This window comes from Rutilus rutilus (genome assembly GCF_951802725.1).
Source record: "Rutilus rutilus genome assembly, chromosome: 3".
NCBI lineage: Eukaryota > Metazoa > Chordata > Actinopteri > Cypriniformes > Leuciscidae > Rutilus > Rutilus rutilus.
The window spans coordinates 6,792,768-6,820,545 of NC_140211.1; the positions used below are offsets into that span (position 1 = coordinate 6,792,768).

General features: G+C 39.0%; 2 protein-coding genes across 2 annotated transcripts in view; one reads left to right on the forward strand and one right to left on the reverse strand.

Annotated features, from left to right (window-relative positions):
• LOC311288471 (uncharacterized protein) overlaps window positions 1-27,778 on the reverse strand; it is a 55,861-nt gene that overhangs the window by 2,245 nt on the left and 25,838 nt on the right. The gene's annotated exons all lie outside the window — the stretch shown is intronic.
• Window positions 1,848-27,360, forward strand: LOC311287752 (leukocyte immunoglobulin-like receptor subfamily A member 3). The gene is made up of 11 exons (XM_084404782.1): window positions 1,848-1,882; window positions 14,216-14,254; window positions 16,504-16,737; window positions 21,056-21,340; window positions 23,410-23,688; window positions 23,787-24,071; window positions 24,147-24,425; window positions 24,514-24,777; window positions 25,288-25,533; window positions 26,253-26,351; window positions 26,993-27,360. The coding sequence occupies exons 1-11, from the start codon at window positions 1,852-1,854 to the stop codon at window positions 27,049-27,051; spliced, it is 2,100 nt and encodes a 699-aa protein (XP_084260908.1). The 5' UTR covers window positions 1,848-1,851; the 3' UTR covers window positions 27,052-27,360.

Below are 27,778 nucleotides of genomic sequence, written 5' to 3' on the forward strand. Positions count from 1 at the left end.
ATCTTAACCTCCGTTAACTGTAAACCACACTGAGGCCAGCGAACATCAGTCAACCAGTTTAGTCTGGTTTTAGAGGCGGTGTTTTAGCAGGTCTCTTTTCACATCACACATTCTCAAACTGTTGTCACGGCTCTTCTGTTATTAAATGTTTTCACACATGTGTAGATCTAGTTGTTAGATGGACAGCATTTTTGCATATAACTCTTCGGTTTAAAACTTGGATACTGAGAATGTTTAATAGTTTAATCAGTAACTGCATCCTCCTACATTTGGACGTGTCCATATTCGGAAACCTTTAGTGCATCAAATATAATCGATGTTGAAATTATTAAAATTCATACATACTTGCCGTCGGTATACTGCTTACGGTGGCTGCCCCAAATAAAATTTGAACAATTAATAAGAGGTATGTTTAATTAAAGGGTTTGGTTGTAAGACAAGTCCAAATTTGAATAGGCATACAATACAGGTTACAAAAAGGTTTTCAGATCAAACAGTGTTATTTAAGAAAACAAGATAAACAGTACCAGGGAGATTGCTGCTTAAGTTCAGTTCATACTTTCATTTGATTTCATAAACAAACAAAAAACTTGATTTACAATACGTCTCAACAACACAAACGTTTAAATTCTTTTTTAAATATTTTAAAATGTTTAAATTTTAAAATGTTAAAACTCAGTTTTTCGTGTTAAAAATCAACAAAAAGAAGGGAAAAAAACAAGAAAGAAAATCCAACAAGCGATTGGTGTGTGTGTGTGTGTGTGTGTGTGTGTGTGTGTGTGTGTGTGTGTGTGTGTGTGTGTGTGTGTGTGTACTGCGTGAAACAGCCACACCCGGTCAACACACAGATATTCCAGCAACAATAAAAAAGGAATATAGACATTCAAATGCTGTGATAGACCTAGTCTACATACAAAAAAGATAAAAGAACTAAGTTTTGTGTGAAAAGTAGAAGGTCCCGGCTTTGTAATGATAAAGCAAGGCAAGGCAAGTCAAAGATAATTCTGTATGTAGGCAATTATTTATAACATAAAAAAAAAAAAAAACCATTACAGCCATATGTCAGGCCTATTTCACACATCATGCATCGGTGGTGCACGAGCTGCAGTGCAACTGTCAGCTCATGTTACATTCACCCAGTGCACGATCAACACAAGTTCTACACAAATCCAATTCTAACTTAAATATATTTTAAATACCATAAATAACTAGCACCACAAGTCATTTATCTTTAGTACATTGGATATTTATTTTGATAAGTACTACCAATTATCATAAAATGGTTATTCAAAGTGGGCCATTGAGAATTATTCAATTTAAATAAAAAGGGTAACTGTTATCTGAATTCACTTGCATATACTATATAGAAACTGCTAAGTGCTATTTGTGTCCATGTAACTTGCATAGAGACCATCAGATTCACAGTTCTTTGTTGCAGGAGCTGACTGGTGTGCGGCGCAGACGAAGTACTGGCAGGAGACAAAGCGACAAATACACATCACATTCATTCACAAGCAAAAGGTGATTCATGAACTCCATCCAAATTCAGGTGACAGTGCAAGAAAGAAAAAAATAGTGATTTATAAATTCCATTCATCTTGTTCTATATTGAAAGCACAACATCAACACATTATTCGAAGTTGTTACAATATAATATGTTAAAACATTTTCAATGTACTAAAAGAGAAGTAAAATAGCTCTCTCTCTCTCTCTCTCTCTCTCTCTCTCTCTCTCTCTCTCTCTCTCTCTCTCTCTCTCTCTCTCTCTCTCGACCCTCCCTCTTCCTTGAAGTATGAAGTGACTGTTAAATAAAGGAAGCATCTGGTTTTGAACACATATCATTGTGGCAGTATGGGGTCGAGTGAACTGTCTCTCATCCTCTGTGAGTATTTGATTGTATCGTGTATTTATATTTACATTGATTCATTCATTTTTTCATGTTTTAAAGCAACTTACAAAGTTGCATTTTCGCATGAGTTGTTTCACGGACCCCACTTTGAGAACCCCTGGTCTAAAAAGAAGAGCAACAAGTTTTTATCGATTTCTGGAATATTTTAATATTGAATCCCTTACAGTGTTCCTGAATAATTTGTAAGCGATTTAAATGTTTGGGTAGGGTTGGAAGACTATGCAAAAAAACAGTGAACATTAATGTTCAGGAAAGTACTATGGTGCCGTTCTGTAATGATATGAGGTGTCACTCGCTCACTGAGCACAGAATTCTGAAGGAAATGTTTCTTTCTTTCTTTCTTTCTTTCTTTCTTTCTTTACTTATTTGTCTCGAACAATCAACAGTTACACAACAAACAAAACAATAATTAAAACCACAAATGTAAACACAACCATCAAAAAATATATATATATAATAATAATAATAATAATAATAATAATACCAAATTAAAAGATTTGTTCGAGAAGGAGCAGGCAGAAGCAATTAGCTTATTTAGACCTGCCCCTATTTAACAAAATAATAATATTACAAAGCAAATAAATATGCAGTTACAGCATACATTTTTCTCAGATCTTACATAACTCACAACAATACCTTAACCACAATACTTTCACATTACAGATTTAGTCCTGTGTTACAGTCTATGCTTATCTATATTTGTCCAATAATGATTTATTTAATCTATTTTTGATCCGAATGATATTATGGCTCTGTTTGATGTCATTATCCAGTCCATTCCATAAGGTTACCCCACAAACTGATATACACGTTTTTTATAGCAGTTCGCACAAGAGGTTGTTTGAACATACAATATCCTCTTAGATGATATTCCCCATCTCTTTCATTAAACATTGCACATTTAAACATAAATTGAGCAGTTTTAAATGAAACAATGTCCATAAATTTTAACAAATGTGAATTAAAAAACAGAAGATTAGTGTGCTCATAATACGCAGTATGATTTATTATCCTGATTGCTCTTTTTTGTAGTGTGCAAATATTTTGTAAATTGCTTTTATAGGTATTTCCCCAAACTTCCACACAGTATAACATATGGCAAAATAAGTGTGCAGTACATAGTATGTAATGTATTTTTGTTCAATATGTATCTGGTTTTACTCAATATACCAATACCTCTGGCCATCTTCATGCACAAATTTTTGATGTGGGGCTTCCAGCACAATTTATGGTCAAGTACAACACCCAAAAATTTACATTCATAAACTCTTTCAATTATTTGGTTATCAGTTACCAGTCTAACATTTGTATATATATTACGATTCCCACATACCATGAATTTAGTTTTGTTCAAGTTGAGAGATAACTTATTTGAATCAAACCAAAGTTTTAATTTATTGATTTCGATTGTTACCATTTCCATCATCTGTTGCAAATTGTCCCCGCAACAAAAAACGATGAAGGAAATGTTAGTTTGTGAACTGGTGCCGTTGGCTGTTCAAGCGTCAATGTGTTGAACTGATGTGAGCAGCCACTGTTAGCCAATGGAGAGAGATATAAAGTGTGGCGTGAGCTCTCTTAAGCACTTTAACCAGTGTGCTGCTGTGTTCTGTATCATTTGTAGAGGTTTGATTGCATACTTAACAATATAGATCAGGGGTGTCAAACTCAGATCCTGGAGGGCCACAACCCTGCAGAGTTTAGTTCCAACCAGCTCCAACACACATACCTGTAGTTTTTAAATAAGCCTTAAAGGGATAGTTCACTTTGAAATTAATTTTTGATATGTTTTAGCTTACCTCAAGGGCATCCAAGATGTAGGTGTCTTTGTTTCCGCAGTAGTTTCAATTTTGATATTTTTAGGTCAAACCGTTCTTGTCTGTCAGTCATATAATGCAGGTCGATGGTCACTGTCTCAAAACACAAGCACAGAGTCCAAATTAAAACAATTCCCCACGTCCAAATGAAACAATTCCCCATCATAAGTACACATTGATGGCCTAAGACACGAAACGAGCGGTTTGTGTGAGAAAACGAACAGTATTTATATCGTTGTTATCTCTTGAACACAGCACACGTCCATATGATCTGACGGCGCGGGCGGGTATAGATATATACATAGATGTCGCCTTGGCTACTGCAGTTCATTGGAACGAAACCGTAGCCAAGCTACATCTAGTGTATATATCTATACCCGCCCGCTGGCAGGTATAGATGTATACACTAGATGTCGCCTTCGCTACTGCAGTTCATTGGAACGAAACCCTAAAGTATTTTTCATGTCCCAAAGGCTGTAGTGCTTTCCTAGTGACCAGACTGACTTACTACAGGTGAAATTTTGACAATACCTAATAATACTGTTTTACATAATAATATAATACTGTAATTTTAGTTTTAGTTTTTTTTTTTTTTTAAGGTTGTAGTACATTAATAGGGGCTACATTATTATTAACAGTGGTGACTGAACCTGTACACATTGGTGCAGCAAATCCGACAGATAATGAACAGCAAGATCATGGAGGCATTCAACAGTGTACAGTGCACTGTTTCATTTCTATTATCTTTCTAATTGTTCAGGGAATACCACTGGGATTATACATAAAAGTTGTAATTAATTCCTCGAGGTTAGAGTAATATTTCAATTTCACCTCTTCAAAATTTTGCTGTTGTTGATCCTCTCTTGGTTTTCTTATAAAGTTGTTCTTATATTATCATAAACCCTTTAACTGATTGTTTTGTCAAGTACTTTTTACTTTACTATATTTTCGTTTAGTGAAGTGACGTAAAAGTTTAAGTAAAACAAATGTGTGTGTTTGAATACAATTTTTTCAAATGTTTTCAGTCAGGACTACTTTGGGTAAACAAAAATATTTAAGCAATTGAACATGTTATTTCATATTTATTCATTGCATTATGTAATTGGTTAACACACATAACTATAACTGTTAGTGGTTTGTTACATAATTAATCCTTGTCATGTTTACCAATGTGAACAGTGCCAAAGATGGTACCCAATGTATGCTGCATTGGACTATCACCAGACAAGCTACCTGGAAAAGATGCCCAATGGTTGTGCTCACTGTGTACCTTAAACAGTGGAACATCATTAAAGAATATCTGCTGAAACTTCTGTTTTATTGTCCTTGTTTCAGTATGGATTACCACTGTACAGTATATCTGTATTTTGGGACTTACAGTTAAAGACCCAAGGACCAGATATGATTTATTAAGACCAGGCGTTAGAAGTGCAGTCAATTTAAGACAAGAGTCAGAATTATAATAAATTAAAGGAAATTTTACTGAAGATAGTTTGCAGTTTCATCAGGCAGAAGTCAGCTTCAAGAATCACAAGGAGTGATTACTCCAGTGATCAAAAGTAGGCCGCTTCCCCTGACATTTACAAAAATCACAGCAATTATACCCTTCACCAAGGTCTAAGCTTTGTCATTGCTTCAGGTTGAATGCTTCTGATTGGCTAATAAATAATCACACATTTTCTACACATAGATAGACTGAAGCATATCTCCATCAATTATGCAGCTGACATTCGGACCCTGAATTTAGGCACGTCGTGACCTTCCACACTTGTAGTGATTGTAATGAATAGTAATTGGAGCAATTTTTGAGTCTGTAGGACCAACTCTATAGCGCCACCACCAGTTCAAAAATGTAACATTAAAAGGGTTATAGCTTTTGAACCCTTTGATGTAGATGTGAATGTAAATAGATGTAAAATGAAACTTAGTACACCTGATTCCACTCATTATGGTAATCACAATCAATATCTTACAACAAGACTCTGCCCATTACAGTAGTGGCCATTTTGAAAAGTACAGTGTTCAATTTTTTGTGCTACTCCTCATTCAAATTTTGTTCAATTTTTACAAAAATTGGCTCAGATGATCTTTGGACCGAGCCACACAGAAGTGACTGAACAGATTTTTGATTTCTGCTACCGTTCCCGATATATTTTTCTCCAAATTTGACCTGTATTTGTTGCCTTATGGTAGTTAGCGTAGCATGCTAATTGGTTAGCATGAACCATGAACCATGAACCCTTCCAGTTGTGGGTTTGAATGCTGTGTGGCACATTCACAGATTGCAAGAGGTATTGTGGCCTTAAGTGGTGGAAAAGTTGCTTCTGTTCCAGACATGGTGTCTATATGTGAACGAACTCGATAAATACAACATGCAGCAAATCTATACAAAAATTATTCATTTTGAATTGCTTCTCACTTGAATTATTGGACCTTCTTCATCTTGCCAAAAACACAACTTCCCAGTGGCGCAATGATATGAGTGACAGGTATCTGACCCAGAGATAATGTGGCATGATTTAAAAAAAAATTGTGTAATGTTGTGTCATGTCGATTCCTTTATTATTCAGCGTTGTACTAATCTTTCTTCCTCTTGGATTAATGTATGTCTTGTTCATTCTATGTTCATTCTCATCTGAACTTCTGTTCATTTTGAGTTCATTTTCACCTATACTTCTAAACCAGCTCTTTTTTCTTCAACTTCTGCTGTTTTTACTCTTCCTGCTCTTGCTGCTGCTTCAGGGGCTTGGCCCCGTATCGCTGCTTGCAGCTATATTTCCACTTGTTCCTTAACCTGTAACCAAGAATACTAACACACACAGACACAGTTTCTTCAAGATTGGATTTGGTGAGGAGGAGAGTCTTCTCAAAACATTAAGATAACATGTTCTTTCTCTCAAGGAGAAGATACTTTAAATCTAACTGTAAAGACTTTAACTAAGAAATGGTCTCTCAACTATGGGTTTCAATGACTCCTGAGACCATTGCTATCAGGGTAGCCTAGAAAAGCAGATGGATGTAGTGACACCTGTTAAAGAAGTCCATATTTAATCTCTGGAAGCCAGGCTAAATGAGCAAGCACTGTTACTGCATTCCTGGCATGGGTCAGACCCTTACGTTACACCTCAGATATCAAATACAGACATTTAAAGGATACATGAAATAACATTTTCGATAATCACACTGGTAATTTCTATAACAAAGTAAAATCTCATAAGCCTAGAGAAGTCATTCAACTCATTTGATATATAGAAGGAAAACTATTGATTAATACCTTGATTATAATCACTCATTAGATATACATTGAAGCAGCAGTGTGTTCCAGAATCCACTTCTTCAGGACTTCATAACAAAAACTTAACTTGAATCATTACAATAAGGCTGTTGCTTATTTATAACGCTGAAAATATGATTAACCTAAAATATCTGCATTTTTTTAATCAATGAAAGAATTGTGTTGTACAAGGAACAGCAGTTCTAATACATACTTTTACCTAATACATTTATCAGTTAATTGAGTGATCACTAGGAACATACTATAACCATAACCAACTATACTTACAGTAAGGGAGGTATTGTCAAAATTCCACCTGTAGTAAGTCAGTGTGGTCACTATAAAGCACTACAGCCTTTGGAACAGGAAAAAATACTTTAGGTGAATTACTGTAATTTTTTCTTAAACTTATTTGTTTATTGTACGTACAGTAAAGGAGGTATTGTCAAAATTTCACCTGTAGTAAGTCAGTCTGGTCAATAGGAAAGGACTACCTTTGGAACATGAAAAAAATCCCTTTGGTGAATTACTGTAACTTTTACATAAAACATATTTGCGTACTGTACAGTAGCCTACACAAAAGTACACTAAAGCAGTCTAGGTGAATACGCAGCAAATATCAAACCTGAAACTATTTTTACCCTGGTTGGCAACTTTTTTTTTTTTTTTTTTACTTGACTATATGTTCATGGTGCTTACCACATAGCCTACGTGGATACTGAGGTCCTACATGATCAAGTCTGCAACTTGGGTAAAGTTGGTTTTATATTTGCATATTCGCGGAGTTCCGCGTTCAATATCTCGTGAGCTGAATATTGTTACTACACAAATAACATTGTTTTAATATTTAAATCTTCCTCAAAACGAGCTTTCCTTCGGGTTTGCACTTTGCAGATGGTCCCTTCAGCAGCCTGCGCATAGAGATCAATGTATTTTGTCCAGTGCGAAGGAAATATCGTTTTGAGGAAAATTATGTTGTAGCTTCTGGTGTTTTATCTGTAGTTATATGTGATAGGTGTTTTCTGTAGCAACAACGTTTAGTTCACGAGTTATTGAACGCGGAAGTCCGCGAATGTGCGAATATGTGAATATAAAACCAACTTTACCTAAGTAAAAGATGGATGCTAAAGTTTGAGCTGACAGACAAATGTGTTCTACTACAACAACTCTTCCTCTTCTCAACATGGTCTATATTCCTGGGTGTGGGGTTTATGTACATTTTAGGGTTGGTGATGTCACTAACCCATTTGCTGTAGTCCTTAAAAGAGCGTTGTAACTTTGCAGATGTTGTTTATGCTCAAACAGCAACATTACACACTAACTAAAGTTAAAAAAAAAGAAGAAAAAAAGAAGTGAAATCATACTCAACCACCCCTTTAATAGAGACTCCTCTTGTTGAGCATGTAGACATGAACAAATGAGTTAAACTGAAAATAAGCACAAAAAAAATACACTAAGGTGAAATCGTCTCTTTTTTTACAAAAACTAACAAATATAAAATATAATGTATCAATAAACAATCAGTTTGAAATTGAATCGAAATCAAAGATTTGTACTCCTGTGGTTTTAAATAAACATGGAATCGGCACCTATTATTAGAAATACAAAACAATGCAGTATTCACCTTATTTTTAACGGAAATACGGACGCAGCCAGTTGACGGTATTTTGTGCGAGACTTCCGGTAAGGCACTTCCGGTCACTGGCGAGCGTTGTTCGTAACAACAAACTCATCGTTATGGCTTCGAGGAAGACCGGGATTGTTTGTGCAGTTAGAGGTTGTCATAATAACTGGCACAAAAGAAAGATTTACTTGGAGCAGGAGTGTTTTAATCATCGAATTATTGACATTTTTATAATCAGGCGCCCTACGACCGGCGACACACTGGCTGCGTGGCGTTTCTGTTGCCTGGTGTTATCTATGTCTTTGCACACCAGAAACGTCTCTGACGAGGCGTTGCTGCTGCTAGGTGACATGATAAGCCTCATTGGTGATATATTCGACATATGGGGAGAGAGTTGTGGAAGGCACTTAATGTTAAACATAAATATATAGCAGCAAAGACAACGTCGGCAGTATTGACGGCAAAATAGGCTACAGAATATTTCGTTCTGTATTGACAGGTGCAATATTTGAAAATCAAAATGTCATTTATTAATATGTATTCATATCAAAATGACATACAAACATATTTTCCTATTCTATTTTGCCTGGAAACGCTTCCGAAACGCTTGCGTGTCGCGTGAAAAATAGGCATCGATTCTATTTCTAGCATGCACGCGTTTTCCCTGAGACGCGCGTGTCACGCAGGCAGTGTGCAAGCTCTAAATAACCTGTTAACATGGGAGCCGAAATAACGGACACGCCACGCAGACCATTTGAAGAAACGACCGTATGTTTGTTCTTTTCATTTCGTGAACACAAGACCTACAGAAGACCACCCGATACCAGAAAAGTGGCTGGGCTAGTACGAAGTCTGAATAAAAACTCCAAGGAGAAACAAAATCATTATAGTAACCCCTGTATAAAATCTAGTCATCATGGCATGATCATCATGGCATTTATTTTGTATGATTTATAATTATTTATAGCCATCTACTTATTGCTATCATGTGATTTGGTTGCATTCTGATGACATTATTAATACATTTGACATGACAAAATAGCCTACCTCCATAGATATATTAACTTAGTCCAGCGTTGGCTCGACCGTGTTTAGGGCGGTGCTGAAGGCGCCGGCGAAGTTTTGGCAATCTGCCAGCTAGATGCATGAGTGTTTTCAACCAGGTCCAGTACCCGACCTGGGTGAGGCGGGGCTTTAGTTCTTTGTTGTATTCATCTGCTACGGCATGTGTAACATTTTTCTGTCAACTCTGCATAATCCTTCGCAATCGATATCGTTAGTTAGCCCAGAGAAGCGAGGAAACGGAAGTGCCGCACAAAAACCGGAAACTGGACCCATATTTACTTCCGCGTTCGAAAATAAGGTGAATAGGACCCCTTTAAAACTCACTGATTCAGTGCGCAATACCATATTTGACCGCTAGAGGTCATAATTACTCTAACATTGACTATACCCATGGGCAGAACAGTTCGGCTCTAACTAACTATTGGATTTCTAAATCCAATATGGCGGCGCGAGTACATCGCGAGGCTCGCGGTCTCTCCAGATTCTGTAATTTAGCAGTATTTTTCTTGCTCATTTCGGGTCTGTTCGTCCAGAACAGTTGTGCCTTAACATCGTACACCCAAGGTGAGCTTTTGGATATTGGTTTGCGAATTTCCGACAGTTTTATGGACAACCTTCGACTCCTTCCTGAGATCGCCAGATCACCCGAGGCTATGCACTCTGCCCGGCCGGGCGGAAGTGCTCGCAGGCGCCGGCGAGATCGTAAACAAAGGCGGGGGAAGCGCGGAGGACTAAGAGCTAAGCTAAAGCTAACACCACACCGGCTCTCTTTACCCAGCATTTTCCTTGCCAATGTACGGTCGCTGTTGAACAAAATGGAGGAGATTCGACTCAACATCACATACAGCAAGAGACTTTTGAACTGTAATGCTCTAATTTTCACGGAAACATGGTTAAACAGCGGAATACCGGACAACGCTATTGAGCTAGCGGGACGCCATACATTCCGGGCGGATAGAACATTAGATGGCTCCGGTAAGACCAGAGGTGGTGGATTGTGCATTTACATTAACAAAGCTTGGTGCACAAACTCTGCTATTGTTGGGAGACATTGTTCAGCTAACCTTGAGTTTCTCATGGTTAAATGTAGACCGTTTTATCTACCGCGGGAGTTCACTTCCACTATTATAACTGCAGCCTATATTCCCCCGGATGCTGATGCCAAGTTTGCTATGAAAGAACTTCACGCAGCCATCAGTAAACAACAGACCGTTCACCCGGAAGCTGCGTTTATTGTTGCGGGTGATTTTAATCATTCAAACTTAAAGTCAGTGCTACCGAAATTTCACCAGCATGTTTCCTGTCACACCAGAGGAAACAAAACCTTAGACCATGTTTACACAAACATGGCTGAAGCTTACGTCGCGACACCCCTCCCCCACTTGGGACAGTCAGATCACCTTTCTTTGTTCCTCACCCCCAAATATGCACCTCTGATCAATCGCGTGAAGCCATCAGTGAAGACCATCAAGGTGTGGCCTGCGGGGGCAGATTTCTCACTCCAGGAAAGGTTTCTACACACAGACTGGAGTATGTTTGCTTCTCAAGCCACCAGTGGCTCTCACACGGACATTGACTGCTACACCTCCTCTGTACTGGATTATATTAATACCACCATTGACAGTGTTACAACCCAGAAGCAGATCACCACATACCCAAATCAGAAGCCATGGATGAACAGGGAAGTGCGACTCCTATTGAAGACACGCAATACTGCCTTCAGATCAGGAGATGCACAAGCCTATAGCACATCCAGAGCAAATCTGAAAAGGGGCATCAAAGAGGCCAAGCACTGCTACAAGCTTAAGATAGAGGGACACTTTTCCAACGCTGACCCTCGGCGCATGTGGCAGGGCATTCAGGCCATCAGTGACTACAAACCCTCTCACTCCACCCCCGCAGCCACTGATGTCAACTTCCTGAACGAGCTAAATGACTTTTATGCTCGCTTTGAAAGAGACAACAGAGAAACTGCCACCAAGCTCAAATCCTCAGCTGACCACCCACCGATCACACTCTCCTCCACAGATGTCTGCAATGCACTGAGCAGGATCAGCGCTCACAAGGCTGCTGGACCAGACAACATCCCTGGACGCGTACTCAGGGCATGTGCGGAGCAGCTCGCTGGGGTTTTTACAGACATTTTCAACCTGTCTCTTGCCCAAGCAGCTGTACCAACATGCTTTAAATGCACTTCCATTGTGCCAGTGCCAAAACACTCCAGCCCGAAGTGCCTTAATGACTACCGCCCTGTAGCACTCACACCCATCGTAATGAAGTGCTTTGAGCGGCTGGTCCTGGCACACCTAAAAGACTCTCTACCATCCACATTGGACTCACACCAGTTTGCCTACCGTAGCAATAGGAGCACAGAGGATGCAGTCTCCATGGCACTGCACTCTGTGCTCACACATCTGGACAATAAGAACACTTATGCACGCATGCTGTTTGTTGACCTCAGCTCAGCATTCAACACTGTCATCCCAACTAAGTTAATAGCCAAACTTGGAGACCTGGGCTTCAACACCTCCATGTGCAACTGGATTTTGGACTTCTTGACCAACAGACCCCAGAATGTTCGATCAGGCTCCAACTGCTCCACATCCATCACACTCAACACTGGTGTACCACAGGGCTGTGTGCTAAGCCCGTTCCTCTACTCCCTCTTCACCTCCGACTGCAAGCCTGTGTACGGATCTAATTCCATCGTCAAGTTTGCGGACGACACTACGGTGATTGGTCTCATCAGCAACAACGATGAGACTGCCTATAGGGAGGAGATCAAGCACCTGGCCACATGGTGCACCGAAAATAACCAGCTCCTCAACACCACCAAAACGAAGGAGCTCATCGTGGACTTCAGGAAAGTGTCAAGAGGCACACACGACACCATCCACATCAATGGAATGGCTGTTGAGCGTGTCTCCAGTTTCAAGTTCCTGGGGATCCACATCTCGGCGGACATGACCTGGACAACCAACACCTCCAGCCTGGTCAAGAAGGCTCACCAGCGCCTTTTCTTCCTGAGGACACTGAGGAAGAATCAGCTTTCCTCCACTATCCTGGTGAACTTCTATCGCTGTGCAATAGAAAGCATCCTGACCAACTGTGCTACAGTGTGGTATGGGAGCTGTTCTGTTGCAGAGCGCAAGGCACTGCAGCGGGTGGTGAAAACCGCCCAGCGCATCACTGGGACTCCACTACCTGCCATCGAGCACATCCAGAGGAAACGCTGTCTGCATCGAGCTCGCAGCATCCTTAAGGACTCCTCTCACCCAGCCCACAGACTGTTTTCTCTCCTGCCCTCCGGCAGGCGTTTCAGGTGCCTCCGGACCAGGACCAGCAGACTAAAGAACAGTTTTTTCCCCAGAGCTGTCTCTTTATTAAACTCTAACCCTCATTGATCCCACTCCCCTCATATACTGATTGACTCTCCTCTCCCTCCTCACACCTGCCTCCATTTTGTTATTTGCAATACTATAATGTTCATTTGCACTGCTGACTGTTATTACAGTAACAACTGTTTACATATGCATCTTGCACTACTACCTTGACTGGAATATGCTCAATTTGCACTGCCGACTGTTTATTTACAGTACCGACTGTTTATATATACATTGCAATATCGTACCTTAACTGTAATATGCAATTACTTTCCACTGCACTTTCACTCGGATAGCTTCTGTCCAAACTTTATTTGCACTACTTTAAATCCATTGTTATACTGCTCATTAGCCTAACTTATACATATATCTATTTGTTAAATTCTGTTTATAGTAATAGCCATCTGTATATTATGCTCACATTCTGTTTATAGTAACAGCCATCTGTATATATATTCATAGTACATATCTATCTGTAAAATTCTGTTTATAGTAACAGCCATCTGTATATTATATTCAGTACATATCTATCTGTAAACATTCTGTTTATAGTAATAGCCATCTGTATATTATTATATTCAGTACATATCTAGCTGTAAACTCTGTTCACAGTAATAGTTATCTGTATATTATATTCATAGGACAATCTATCTGTAAATTTTTGTTTATAATAGTATTCAACTCTATATTTATTCAGTACATATCCATGTTCTGCACTTATGGAACCACTGTATATCCTGCACTTGCTGCTATTGCACTTCTGGTTAGACCTAAACTGCATTTCGTTGCCTTGTACCTGTACTTGTGTAATGACAATAAAGTTGAATCTAATCTAATCTAATCTAATAAACAATCTTCCCAAAACATCCAGGTGACATGTTCTTTCTCTCAGTGAGAGGAAACTTTAATATAACACAGTAAGGTAAAGACTTTAACTTAGAAATGCTTACTTAAACTATTGGTTCCAATGACCCTTGTGACCTATAGTCGTCATGGTGAGCTAGAAGAACAGATAAGACCTTTCTCCAACAAAACAAGTCCATATTTCATTTCATTTTCATATGTGCAGTTCTTCAACAGCTGTTCATATGAGTTATATTTCATTGTTTTAATAACAAATGCTTAATTTCTGTGTTTGTTTAGACCTGATGCTGTTATTCGGGCACTCTGGACACACTCAAGGTAAAAGAAAATCCTTCATATTATCAAATCTCTGTTTAAGACTAGGGATGTACGATGATAACGGCACAACATCGGTATCGGCCGATAAAAGCTTTAAATGACCATCATCGGCATCGGCCGATATGATCATTTCTGCCGATGAGCCTTGCCGATAGGGTGACGTGTTTCCTATGTGCACGTGACGACCGTGCATGAGGGCCAGCAACTTAACATGTGGAGGCATTTCCAGCATGGGTGTCAGTTTGGTTTGAGATGTGCTGGGGACAGAGACGCATTCGCAAGTGCATTTTCAGAAGTGCTGGGTACAATGACGCAGTAATTTTTTTTCTCTTTCGTGCAGGTCATGTTTTGAAAGACGATGTCCTGTAGCTTACTAATGTAAACTCTCCAAGCTACTATGCTCTCCACAGAGCATAAACTATTCATTTTATTTTATTTTTCGTGTTCGCATTTATGAGGAAAAACAGTGACAGTTCTCGGTTACGGACGTGAGCGCTCTGAAAGCGGCACTAAAAGAGACTGCTTTAAAACTTCCACAGAGACCTCAAACAGAAAGCACAAAGCCTTTCTAAGTGAATTTCGTTTTGTATTAATTGTATTTTAATCAATGTTTCTGTGGCGAGCACGACGAGGTCGAGGGCCGTGGGAGGACGGCGCGAGGCCGGTGGCGTGATTGATAATGAGCGACACGTGCGTGACGCACCGGTCTCGCATCTCTCATGGAGGAGCAGAAGCATAAAGGAGGAGCGACGACAGTGAAGAGCGAGAGAGGAACAGGCCTGTGTTTTAGTTGATGTTTTGTTTCTGTTTTGTGTGGCCAGCAGTCGTCCGTGAGGGGCTGCTGGCTTTTACTTTCATTTTGTATTTGGTTTATTTTTATTATTAAAATATGTTGAATGTTCGCCGGTTCCCGCCTCCTTCTTCCCATAACATCTGAACCTCGTTACAGTTTCATCAACCAATTGCCTGGATTTAATAAATAATAAGTAAAGCAGATAATAGATAATAGATATCACGACACGGAGGCGCCCGCGATTGAACTGGAGCTAGTCTCATAAATGAAACGAAACTCAGCATAGCCTACTTGCCTGAACTTATTGCCTAGACCTGAGAAATATAGCTATTATCTACAGAAAGCTTGAAATCATATTTTTAAACAGAACAATTCAAAACGAAAGAAAACTATGTAATCCGAAATGTAGATTTCTCTCTGGCGCGTTCACTACTGCGAAGATCGCGAGTCATCGTCAACTTCATCTTTGCAGCCGACACAGAAAACACTTGTTTATTAATAAACAATTAAAATGTCTCCTTTCTATATTTGACATATTCATAATCATTATTTTTGCGGTTTGTTGTGACAGCTTTTAGTTGCTTCATTGGTAGCGCCACCCTTACATGTTACATAAACGGGTCGCCACTGCATCAGCACCGAAAACAGAGGAGCATTTGGTAGACCTGTTCAAGTAGAAGATGTAAAAAAAATTATTTGAACATTTATTTTTATTTATTTTACTCCTAAGGACTGAAGTTTGAAGTCTGAACTTAAAAATAAAATGTGGCACTGGCATATCATTTATTCTCCAAGTGAAATAATTTGCCTATTTTTCAGGGGTGAATGTCTGTCTTCATTTGTAAAATGATACATTTATGGTAGAATCAAATGTTGTTTTGTTTGTCTTGTGTATTGCCTTATCTACAACACATGAGTGTAATACGGTAAAGGAGAGACACAGGAGAGACACTTGGATTTCTCTTCAGTAAAATGAATGTGTAAATATATCAGGGGGAAAATGTGTATATATATCGGTATCGCTATCGGCATTGGACAAAATTAGTTTGAAAATATCGGCATATCGAATATCGGCCAAAATGCAATATCGTGCATCCCTATTTAAGACCAATAACTTTATTTCTAAAGGTTAATTCAATGCACTGATATATGCCAACCAATGCAGACTATCACCATGTCATTTTTAAACATTCCACGACGCTGCAAATGGAAACTGAACATACTGAAATTAGCAACGACCAATGTCAACAGGGGTAACGCTGATCCGTGGAAACCTGACAAACGTCTGTTGCCATTGGTCAGTGTCTGTCTGTGCAGTTTGAATTAGTCCTGATCCTGAATGACCAAAGATTAATACTGACTTCTGTCGGTCTACAAAAAACAACCAAACACAACAGATTACATTGCTTGATTTTTAATCTATCAATATTTGCCCTTATGTGTGTTAACTCAAAAGCAAAACCTGTAGTGAAGGTGAAGCCAGATCAGCGTGTGTTCAGAGGAGAGAGAGTCACTCTCACATGTGACATACAGGGAGGAGGAGACATTCAGTGGACATACAGCTGGATTAGAGATGGTTCAGTCATACCACACACTGAGAGAGTCTACGACATCACATCTGCTTCTGATGGTGGTCAATACCGCTGTGAAGCAAAGAGCATCAGTGAGGCTTTTACACTGACTGTATCAGGTGAGTCTTCATATTCAACTGTTTAATGATCATTTAAAAACTGTATTTGTGTTTGTTTGTTTTTCTGTATCAGCCACATCTGTTATTATAAGAGGATGAAGCATATGTTGCTATAATGAAGCAATTCACTTTTAGTCATTATTCTGTTCAAATGCAGAACTGAATAAGAGGTTTCATTATAGTCAGATAGCGTGCAGTTTTCAGTGATGTTGATCGGTCTCCCGGTCTCCTAAAATCCATAAAATTTGTGATATTAAATTAATTGTCAGCTAATATCTACCTTGGAAAAATTAGGCATCTTCCACTGATGCTTCAGACTGTGATGTCAAATGTTACTGCTGTTCAATTATACATATATGTGACCCTGGACCATAACACCAGTCACAAGTCACACGGGTATATTTCTGGCAATAGCCTAGCCTGGGTTTCCCCATGCTGCCTTGAGCGCAGCACGATTTTATTCACGCTGCTAGGCAGCCTGGACACCATGGACCAGATTTTCCCCTTAAAAAGGGAACCAATCACAGAACGAGGAGGGAGCAGCAAGACGATGACGACGTCTATGCGACACACAGAAGCAGCTTGTTTATATCTATGGATCCAACATGGCATCAGACGCGAAGTTACCTTTCGATGCAGCCTTAGATAGTGTGCTAAGTAGTTTAGAACGCAAGTTTATTTTGTCTTCTTCGTCGTGGAATTTCTGTCGCTCTATATACGTCATCTGGTATAATTGAAACGATTGGCTATGAGCTACGTACAGGCGCATTTGATAGACATTCATAGCGCCCAATAAACGGCTCTGGGCATTCGTAAACCACGCCTCAAATACAAGAAAATGAACACGTGGTTCCCAGACCACGTCTCTATTGGCGCTTTTCCACTACACAGTACCAGCTCGCCTCGGCTCGGCTCGGCTCGACTCGACTCGGCTCTGTTTGGTTTTCCACTGTGTAAAAGTTGTACCTGTAGGGGAGAGCGGGGTAAGTTGTCACACTGTCCATAACTCCAACACTAGAGGCTCTATCTCAAAAATCTAATAGCCACTTTATGTGACTTCTTCTTCTATAGTCAACTTCCTGTTCACATGTGGTCAAGATCACTGTAATCTGAGGTTAGCACAATTTACTTATTTTTCTGCTTAAAAAGTAAAAAAATCTCACTTTACATTTTATGCAATACAACTTTGTTAGGTATGAATGTTTAAAATTATTATTTTGCACAAAATAGAGGAGACAGTAACGTGTCTTTTGGTACTTTAGCTAAAGTGATATGTTGAGTTAAACTTGAGATTTAGCCAACATTAGCTCACAAGTCGTCACATGTGCCCCAGCACCAACCCTGTCCTGCCTAGCACGCCCAGTTGCTTCTGCTATCACCAGCTCACCCTTACCCAGCAATGCTATTGCTGACAGTGGGCTACCAACTCCAGTGGACATCCGGCCATATCCAAAAGATGGCCCCCGAAAACCAGCCAGCAAAGGAAGAAAACGACGCAAATCAGCAATACTTACTGACACGCCAGTGAAGCAGCAACTAGAAATAGAAAATAATAAGTCTCAATCTAGCCAAAAGCGGTTTCAAAAGAAAGGGAAGCAGAAATCTGGACCTATGAAAAACAAGGCAGCTACATTTACATTTAGTCATTTAGCAGACGCTTTTGTCCAAAGCGACTTACAAATTAGGACTAAATTAAGTGAGTCATTGTGAAGAGGCAAAAAAAACAACACAAGAAGTGCTCAAAATACAAAGTTCAGGCATTGTTCAGAGTGGCATATGCGTAAAATGTGTAAAATGCAGCAATTGGGCCCATGATGCTTGCACCTCAGGCCAGGTAATTTATGTGTGTCAGAATTGTGACTCTGGAGATGAGTCCGATTAGTCAGATACAGGGCATCTGTTTTGTTCAGAGGTTAAGTTAAGCAGGTTATCTGCAGCATTCCATTCAGTTATCAGGATCTATGTGCAAGCCATAGAACGATTGAGTTTAAAGTTCAAAGTAAAGTGGTTTTGCCACTTAATTGAAATGTGCATTATTTGGATTGAAATAATTGTTTTTCCAGGTTCTCCAGGCACAGATGTTTATATTTCCAGTTCTGTTTTGAGTTTAAAAAACAAAATCAATATTCACAATTAAGTAGTTGTGTTCTTATTTTTAGATAATCTAGTGTGACAACTTACCCGCCCTAGTGTGACAACTTACCCGCTGATGGGGCAAATTGTCACAAGTGCACACTCGCTATTCAACAGTCTACAACTCCGTAATGAGATAAGATATGAAGATGTTATGAATACAACATATGTGCCCAAGACTTCCTTCTTTCATTTGGTATGACATTTATACCATTTTGATGTATGGTGCTCAGTAAATGTTAGACAGTGTGAAAAGTGTGACAACATACCCCGCTCTCCCCTACCTGCTTCCAGGTACTTTTTTTCGTACCACCTCCGGCGAAGTTCTAAGCGGGCTGAGGCGAGCTGAGGCGATACTAAAATGTGACGTGAAATCATGGCAGACTGCTGATTGGTCAGAGAGAATCGTCACTATTCACTGCGTCATCATTGCACGCGCCAGACGTAGTATCCTGAATAAAAAACAGCAAAAACAAAAACATCCAAAAACAGCATACACTCGATTTCCTCCATTGTCCTGTGTGTGTAGGTAGCGGGTGTGTCTCGCGCGTCTCGCGTAAAAGATTAAGTCACGGCAGTTTCCTGCGGCGTCGCTATGACGACCAGGTACTATTGTGGAGGTAGGCTACTATCTGCAATGGAAAACGGAGCGAAAAGCGAGCCGAGCCGAGCTGAGTCGAGGCGAGTCGAGTCGAGTCGAGCTGGTACTGGTAATGGAAAAGCGCCATATGAGACGAGGTCTGACGTTAGCCAGGCTAGCAATAGCCAACAATATACATTGACATATGGTCAAAATGATCGATTTTTCTTTTATTCCAAAAATCTTTGGGATATTAAGTAAAGATCATGTTCCATGAAGATATTTTGTAAATTTCATATCGTAAATATATAAAACATTTATTTTTGTGTGTGAATACAGCACAATTGCAAACATAAATGGAGAACTTTAAAGGTGATTTTCTCAATGTTTCGATTTGTTTTTGCACCCTCAGATTCCAGAATTTCAAACAGTTGTATCTCGACCAAATATTGTCATATCATAACAATCATACCATACATCAATGGAAAGCTAATTTTTTCAGCTTTCAGATGATGTGTAAATCTCCATTTCAAAAAAATGTACCCTTGTGACTGGTTTTGTGTAGCCTGACGTCGTCATACTCAGATTCTAGTCAGAATGTGAGTCTGATACTGCTCCATTGCGCTTTGATTATGGGGCGTGTTTCAACCGAACCAGGAAGGAAAATGCTTCTGCACTCAATTGGATAGACCAACAACCAATCAGAGCAACGGAGTAAGTTTTCATTCAGTTTCCGATCGACAAATGCCTTGATCGCGGTTCTCTGTTCCTCTTTTAAAATGAATGCGCTGTCGATATCTTCTATAACAGACACGATGGCGGAATCTACACATAATGTTTCATAAACAAAGTTCGGGAGGAGCACGTTCAAATAATCAATCCAATCAACTTGTCATCAAACACCATGTCTACCCTATCAGCATGAGAGGAAACATATATTCACTCTGTCAACTCACCTAACATTCCTTGACAGTTTTCAGCATCCCTCCACTCACTCTCGGCCTGGTCTTCCACAGCCAGGAATACAAGGGGTACTTTGGGTTCGGGCCGAATACCGATCCCGGAGCCTCCTCGGACAGCATGTCAAATATGCATTTATTCTATCTGACTTATTTGTAAGTGTGAACTCGTGAAATCTCAATTCTCCAGCGGCTGTCGTCTTTGTTGTTAACGAATTCAACCCAAGCGCTCGTTGGTGACGTAGATGATTACGTTGCTCATCTGTCCATCATCGTACAAAGCCCGCCCTGACAATTTGATTGGTCCGAACAATTTTTGTTCGGGCATTATAGCTCCTCAACGGATCGAGTCCAGACCGAACTTCCCGACCTAAAAATGTTGTGGGCGGGGCTAAGTTCGGCTGGCATCCAGGCTAGGTTTTGTGGTCCAGGGTCACATATATGAGCAACTCGATTTTTTACTAAGAAAAAAAAAAACATTTTCTGTCTTAAAAACAACAAATTTAATTAGTATTTTATTGGCAAAACTTTATTAACTCACATTTTCAGTTCAGAATATTTTCTTTTGCTCTCAGGTTTGTCAATTCTTTTACATTGCCCTGAAAGAGCTGTTTTAGTCAGTTTGTGTTTCTGTCTTTCTTCTCAGATTTACCCACATCTACAGTGACTGTGACACCAGACAGTCCTGTATTCACTGGAGAAACAGTCAATCTGAAGTGTGTGATAAAGTCTGATCACAGTGACTGGAGATATGAGTGGTATAAAGACGGTGTAATATTACAGACGTCTGATCGTTACACTGTAAACAGAGACACTCTCACTATCAGAGGAGCTACTGAGTCTGATCAGGGTCAGTACAGGTGTAAAGGACAGATAGATGGAAGACCAAACTCATCAACATCAAGCTCTGCTGTTTCTCTCTCTGTGAAGGGTGAGTTCAACATCATTGTCCTCTTAAAAATATGGATCACATTATTCAACAATAAGCAATTCCAGCTGTCACATGACCTGATCACATTGAAATTTTAATTTCATACAATATGTGAATACAGATAAGATAAATGTGACGTCAAGAGGACGCAGCTTCGAGACACAGATCCAATTTACATTCTAGTGCATATTGTCAACTAGGCGGTTGTGCAATCATTATATTATGTTATTATCTTTTAATCTTTCAACTTTAATCTTTTTTTTTATTACTGATTAAAATATTGAACAAAAAAACTTTTTTGTTTTCCCAGTCCATGAAAAAACAATCCCAGTTCATGTGTAAAAAAAGTGACGCAAAAGTAACGTAACACATTACTTTTCTAAAAAAGTAACTAAAAAAAGCAATTTGTTACTTTTTAAGGGAGTAAAGCAATATTGTAATGCATTACTTTTCAAAGTAACTTTCCCCAACACTGACTGTCAGTGTAGCAAACAAGCCTTAAGACTTTTGTCATCGGTCCTCAGTCAGACCGAGGTCAGGATAGAAATTATGTAACAGTAACTTACAGAGCCCCAGTTTATCTGTTCTCATGGCCTGAGAGTGTCGCCAGTTTTTCAGACTAAAATACTGTAGTAAAACTGACACCAGATCAGCGTGTGTTCAGAGGAGAGAGAGTCACTCTCACATGTGACGCTCCAACACTATCTCACGACCAATTCGTACGAATTCGTACGAATGATAAAAAGTTGGCTAATTCGTACTAATTCGTACGACCTCACTCGTACGAATTTGTACGATTTGTCTAAACCCACGTGATGGGTAGGTTTAGGGGCGGGGTCAGGGGTAGGTCATTCGTATGAATTCATACGAATTGGCCAATTCGTAAAATATGTACGATTTTGCAAAAAACGTACTAATTCGTACGAGTCAGGTCGTATGAATTCGTACGAATAAGCCACCTCGTAGAATTTGTACGTTTTCCCGTGAGATCGGAGGAGGAAACATCCAGTGGAGATACAGCTGGTTTAGAGATGGAAACAATCATATGAACAGTTCAGTTTCACAGCTGATGTTTCTGATCAGTGTTTGTCTGAGATCATGACGAAGCCAGAGCCTCAAAACACATGAGAAAACTAATGACAGAACAATAGCAAACCAGAACATATTAAATATTAGATATAGTAATATGAACTACATAGTTTTGTAAAAGATATAAAAAAAAAAAAAAAAAAAAATCCCTGAAAGAGCAGTTTGAGTCACTTTGTCTTCGCAGGTTTACCCACATCTACAGTGACTGTGACACCAGACAGTCCTGTATTCACTGGAGAAACAGTCAATCTGAAGTGTGTGATAAACTCTGATTACAGTGACTGGAGATATGAGTGGTATAAAGACAGTGTAATATTACAGACGTCTGATTATCGTTACACTGTAAACAGAGACACTCTCACTATCAGAGGAGCTACTGAGTCTGATCAGGGTCACTACTGGTGTAAAGGACAGAGAGATGGAAGACCAAACTCATCAACATCAAGCTCTCTTTATCTCTCTGTGAAGGGTGAGTTCAACATCATTGTCCTCTTAAACTCTCTCTACATGATCATGATCACACAACCATTCGAGAGTCTTTTACTGCCAGATGTTTAATTTACACTGAAAATAAATACAGTTTGTCTTTTGAGGGTTTAATTTTATTCAATTCTCTCTGCTGTTGTGTTCAAAACCATTTCAAGGAGCAAAACAATGAAACTGAATGCAGAGGTCTGAAAATACATTTTAAAGATGCAGTATTTTTAACTTTAATATGGCAAGAGTCCAGATAAAACAATGAAACACAACAGATAAAGACACATCTGAACACAGACATGATAATTATGCACAAACAACCTGTCGAACAACCAACCTCTACAATATTAAATGCTCTGATACGTGTTCCATGTGCATCAAAATTAAGTCATTTTTTTCTGGGCGAAGACTCAGAATCATGCCAGAATTATTTTTTTCTGATGAAGACAAATGCTCATTTATTTGACTCTCGAGGATCTGAATCTGTTGTTGTTCTCCTGCAGATCTAAAGCTGAAGCCTGAACTCACATCAGATCCTGCAGGAGCTGCACTGACTGGAAACACAGTGACTTTGACCTGTCGCATGGATCCGTCCACTGGAAACTGGGACTCTTACTGGTACAAACACACACTGAACCCTGAGACAGAGAAGACAGAAACAAACCCCTACAGCCTGAAGATTGATTCAGTTTCTGATGGAGGCCAGTACAGGTGTAAAGCTGGAAGAGGGAAACCAGTCTATTACACACAATACAGTGATGCACTGTGGGTAAATGTTACAGGTGAGAGAGACTGTAGTGTGTGATGCAACAAATACAGATCAGAGACAATATCTACACAACTTCTGAAACTATAAATGCAATAATCTGTGTTTGTACAGTGTTACCTAAAGCTGTGCTGACGGTACGGCCTGATGAACGAGTGTTTAGAGGAGAAACAGTCACTCTCAGATGTGATATAAAGTGGGCAGGAGACACTGAGTGGACATACAGATGGGAAATAGAGGGAACCAACAACCAATATAAAAACACTGTCAGCCGAACCTCAACACAAGAGTTGAACATCAGCAGTGTTGATCTCTCTCACAGCGGTAAATACACCTGTACAGGACAGATACACACTCAAAGCTCTCAGCGCAGTGATGCTGTTACACTGACTGTCTCAGGTGAGTGTGTGTTTGTTGTGATCAGCTTCTCCATCAGTTTCTCTACGGCTCTGTAACTCGTGATGTTTTGTTCAGCTGAAGCTCAGGCATCAGTGCGAGTGTCTCCACAGCCGTGGCTGACTGAAGGAGAATCAGTGACTCTGACCTGTGAGGTTTCAGGCTCCTCTAAAGGCTGGACGTTCAGCTGGTTCAGAGATCATGATCATCTGTCAGACAGCAGCAGAGGAGCTGGAGGATCTTACACTCTCAGTCCTGCTGCTCTACAGCACACAGGAGTTTATACGTGCAGAGCAGAGAGAGGACGACCAGCCTATTACACACACAACAGCAGCTCACAGACACTGTGGATCACTGGTGAGGGTTTATGCTTGTGCTCATCCGGATCTGTGTTTCACTGCAGTCTCTGTGCTGTCAGTTTTGATTGAGATTTTCCTCTTTTCAGGAGTTTCTGCTTCAGTGTCTCTGGTCATCAATCCCAGCAGAAGTCAACACTTCTCATCTGACTCTCTCTCTCTGAGCTGTGAGGATCAGAGTAACTCTGCTGGATGGACAGTGAGAAGATACACAGACAAAGACACACAAACTTGTGCAAAACAAACAGGATCTCGATGTGTAATGGACTCTCTCAGCACATCTGACACTGGAGTGTACTGGTGTGAGTCTGAATCTGGAGAGAAACGTCTTCCTCGAAACATCACTGTACACGGTGAGTCCGGTTAATAATCACGACATTTGCACTCATTCTAATCTAAATTCTAACAAAAAGTCTACATACATTTTCATATTTTCTATACAGCTGATCTGTACAATGGAATTTTGTAACTATTTTACATGTTGGCAAATTTGTGGCTAATGTGTATCAAACAATCCACCATAGGAAGTAATAAAGAGAGCAGAAGTGATCAGCTGTGCCCATATGACAGTGAATAACCAATAAGAAATTAAGAATTAATGCTCCTACAATGCTTACTTTTGTCTAAAAAATAAAAATAAATCCAAACAAACAATCATTTACTCATAAAATAGTTGTGTTTTGTCATGAGATTTGGTTAAACCATACGACACTAGTATAAAAAAAAAACTCTAGAGGTACAAAGTACAATTCATAAATCAGTATTTTTATTGTATGACAATGACTGTATATTTATAGTATGTATTGTTTTGCTATATTCCTACTACAGTATTTACAGTATTAACACACTTCTTGTGTTTGTAGACGGTGAGGTGATTCTGGAGAGTTCTGTTGATCCTGTGATTGAGGGAGAGACTCTGACTCTACACTGTTTACATCGATCTACAAACTCCCCGATCCTCAGCGCTGATTTCTATAAAGACGGATCACTGATCCAGAATCAGACGACAGGAGAGATGAGCATCACTACTGTCTCAAAGTCACATGAGGGTTTCTACTACTGTAAAACAGAGAGAGGACAGTCACTCCACAGCTGGGTCTCAGTCAGAGGTTATTTTATTCATGAGCATCTGATGAGATACGCCACACGAATACTAGAATACGAGTCTCTCGCTCTTATTTCTGCTGGAGCACAATCAGTTATTGTTTCACATAACTCACAAGAATATCACATAACGAGTATATATTAAATCAAATCAAAATATACTGAATATTGTGCCTGTTATTGTAACCAATTACAATTGAAATAATCAGCACATCATAACCAATATCCTATAGTTTAATAAAATGAACAGTGTTGTAATTACAGCCAATCAACAATAAAATAAAATTAGATGACTTTCGTGCCAGAATCTGACTGTCTAAAAATTTAATATTTTTCATTTGAAATCAGCAAGGAAGGAATCTGAATGTGCGTATGTAGTCGGTATGTCAGTATTTTTGGGTGAGGAGTTTTATCCCCTTATAAACATTTAAATAAATTACCAAAAATCAATATACAGGCAAACAAAAGTGCCATAATGTCTCGTTTTAAAGAATTCTGGCCTCCATTTCATCCCTAAGCCTTGTTTGCTGTCATTAAGGACATTAATGAGAATTAAGGTTTTGATTAAACGGTAATGTTGATGTATGAAGTTATCAAAATAATAGATGTATGTAGACCTGTGTAGAATCTAAAGCAAGTTTAGTTTGTTGAAAAATTCTATTAATCTCTGCCTTTAATGCATAACAATGTTGCTGAATAATGTTCTTGTGTTTCTGTTTTTCAGGTCAGATTTCTGTCCTCAAAATCCTCAGTTTTCTTGTGGCCGCTTCTCCGTATCTGCTAGCGACAGTCGTGCTGCTGTACAAATGTTACAGAGCGAGAGGTAACACTTCTGTCTGACACACACACACACACTCTCCCTGTGCATACATTCAGACAGACAGACTAGTTTTGTCCGCTGGCTGACTCTTTTAGTGTGTGGCAAGCTGTTACATATCAGCATCCTTAATTAGGATTTTTAGGATTTGGTAATGCCATAAACTTCAATGCTATTTGTTGGAATTTTGTGAAATAGGCCGATCTACAGTGTAAAAAACTAAATCCGTAAAATAACAAAATAAGTACTGGCAGCTTATTATCTTGACAGTATCCAGTAATTTTACGGACATTTCCGTTAACCCTATAACACTATAAAAAAAAAAAAAAAAAAAAGGAAAATTGTGTTAAATGAATCTCTATTAATCTGACATCTCTATTTTTATGGATGTTTTAGGGTGTAATGTTGTGATAGTCATCTCTCTACAGCCTGACAGTGATCACTCAGTCTATATCTGGTTAGGGTCTTTCTCACTTTATGTGACACTTTATCAACCTCCCCATTCATTCCATGTTTATTGTAGTATTAGACACACATATGCACACATATATATATTCACACACATACATTTTTTCCTTCTCTCTTTCTCTATCTCTCTTTGTCTTTTTCTGAGTTGGAAATAAATGTTTTTTGTGTGTTTTTCACAGTTCCGTCTACTGAAAACCAAAGTCAGTATGCCGTAACAGAGGAAGAAACTTCAATCTGATATTAACATGTTTTAAGAGATTCATAAGATTCATTTTCCATACATAATTCTGTCAACATATTTGATTTACCTTATATCATTTGTCATCAAGCATGATAAATACCATTGTTTAGTATGTTATTCTTCTTCTATATGGTCCATATTATTGTTATTATTATTTAGATTTGTCATCACCTTATAGAACTAGATTCAGTGACCTTATATCTTTGTAACGTCTGTTCTTCCAATAGTAAAAGCTTGACGTTTTGTTGGTTTTGGTTTCCCGTTGTCTGTTCGGTTTTGCTTGTTTGAGTATTTTGTAAACATAAAGACCAAAGTGTTATTCTGTATCACAATGTATATAAATATAATAGCTGAAATAAATGCATATATAAAAAAATATATATAAAAAAGTGTAATGTCTTTGTCTCACATTTGTATCATAATTTGTAAACTATCATCTAAGTGTAAAAAATGTCTTAGTATGTCATAATTTAATGGCATTTCGTTGTAAGATACAGAAAGTCCTTTAGATTCTCAGGGCCACAAAACTGTTACAACTATATGCATCTGACAGCAATTTTATATCAGGCCTAAGAATGAAAATGTTTCCCCAGCTAACAATTTTTGGATCCCATAACGTTAGTTTTTGGTACCCAGAACATTCTCAGAATGTTAGTTTATGGTTCCCAGAACGTTAATTTTTATGGTAACCACCCAGCAACGTTCTGGGAACGTTATTTTATTG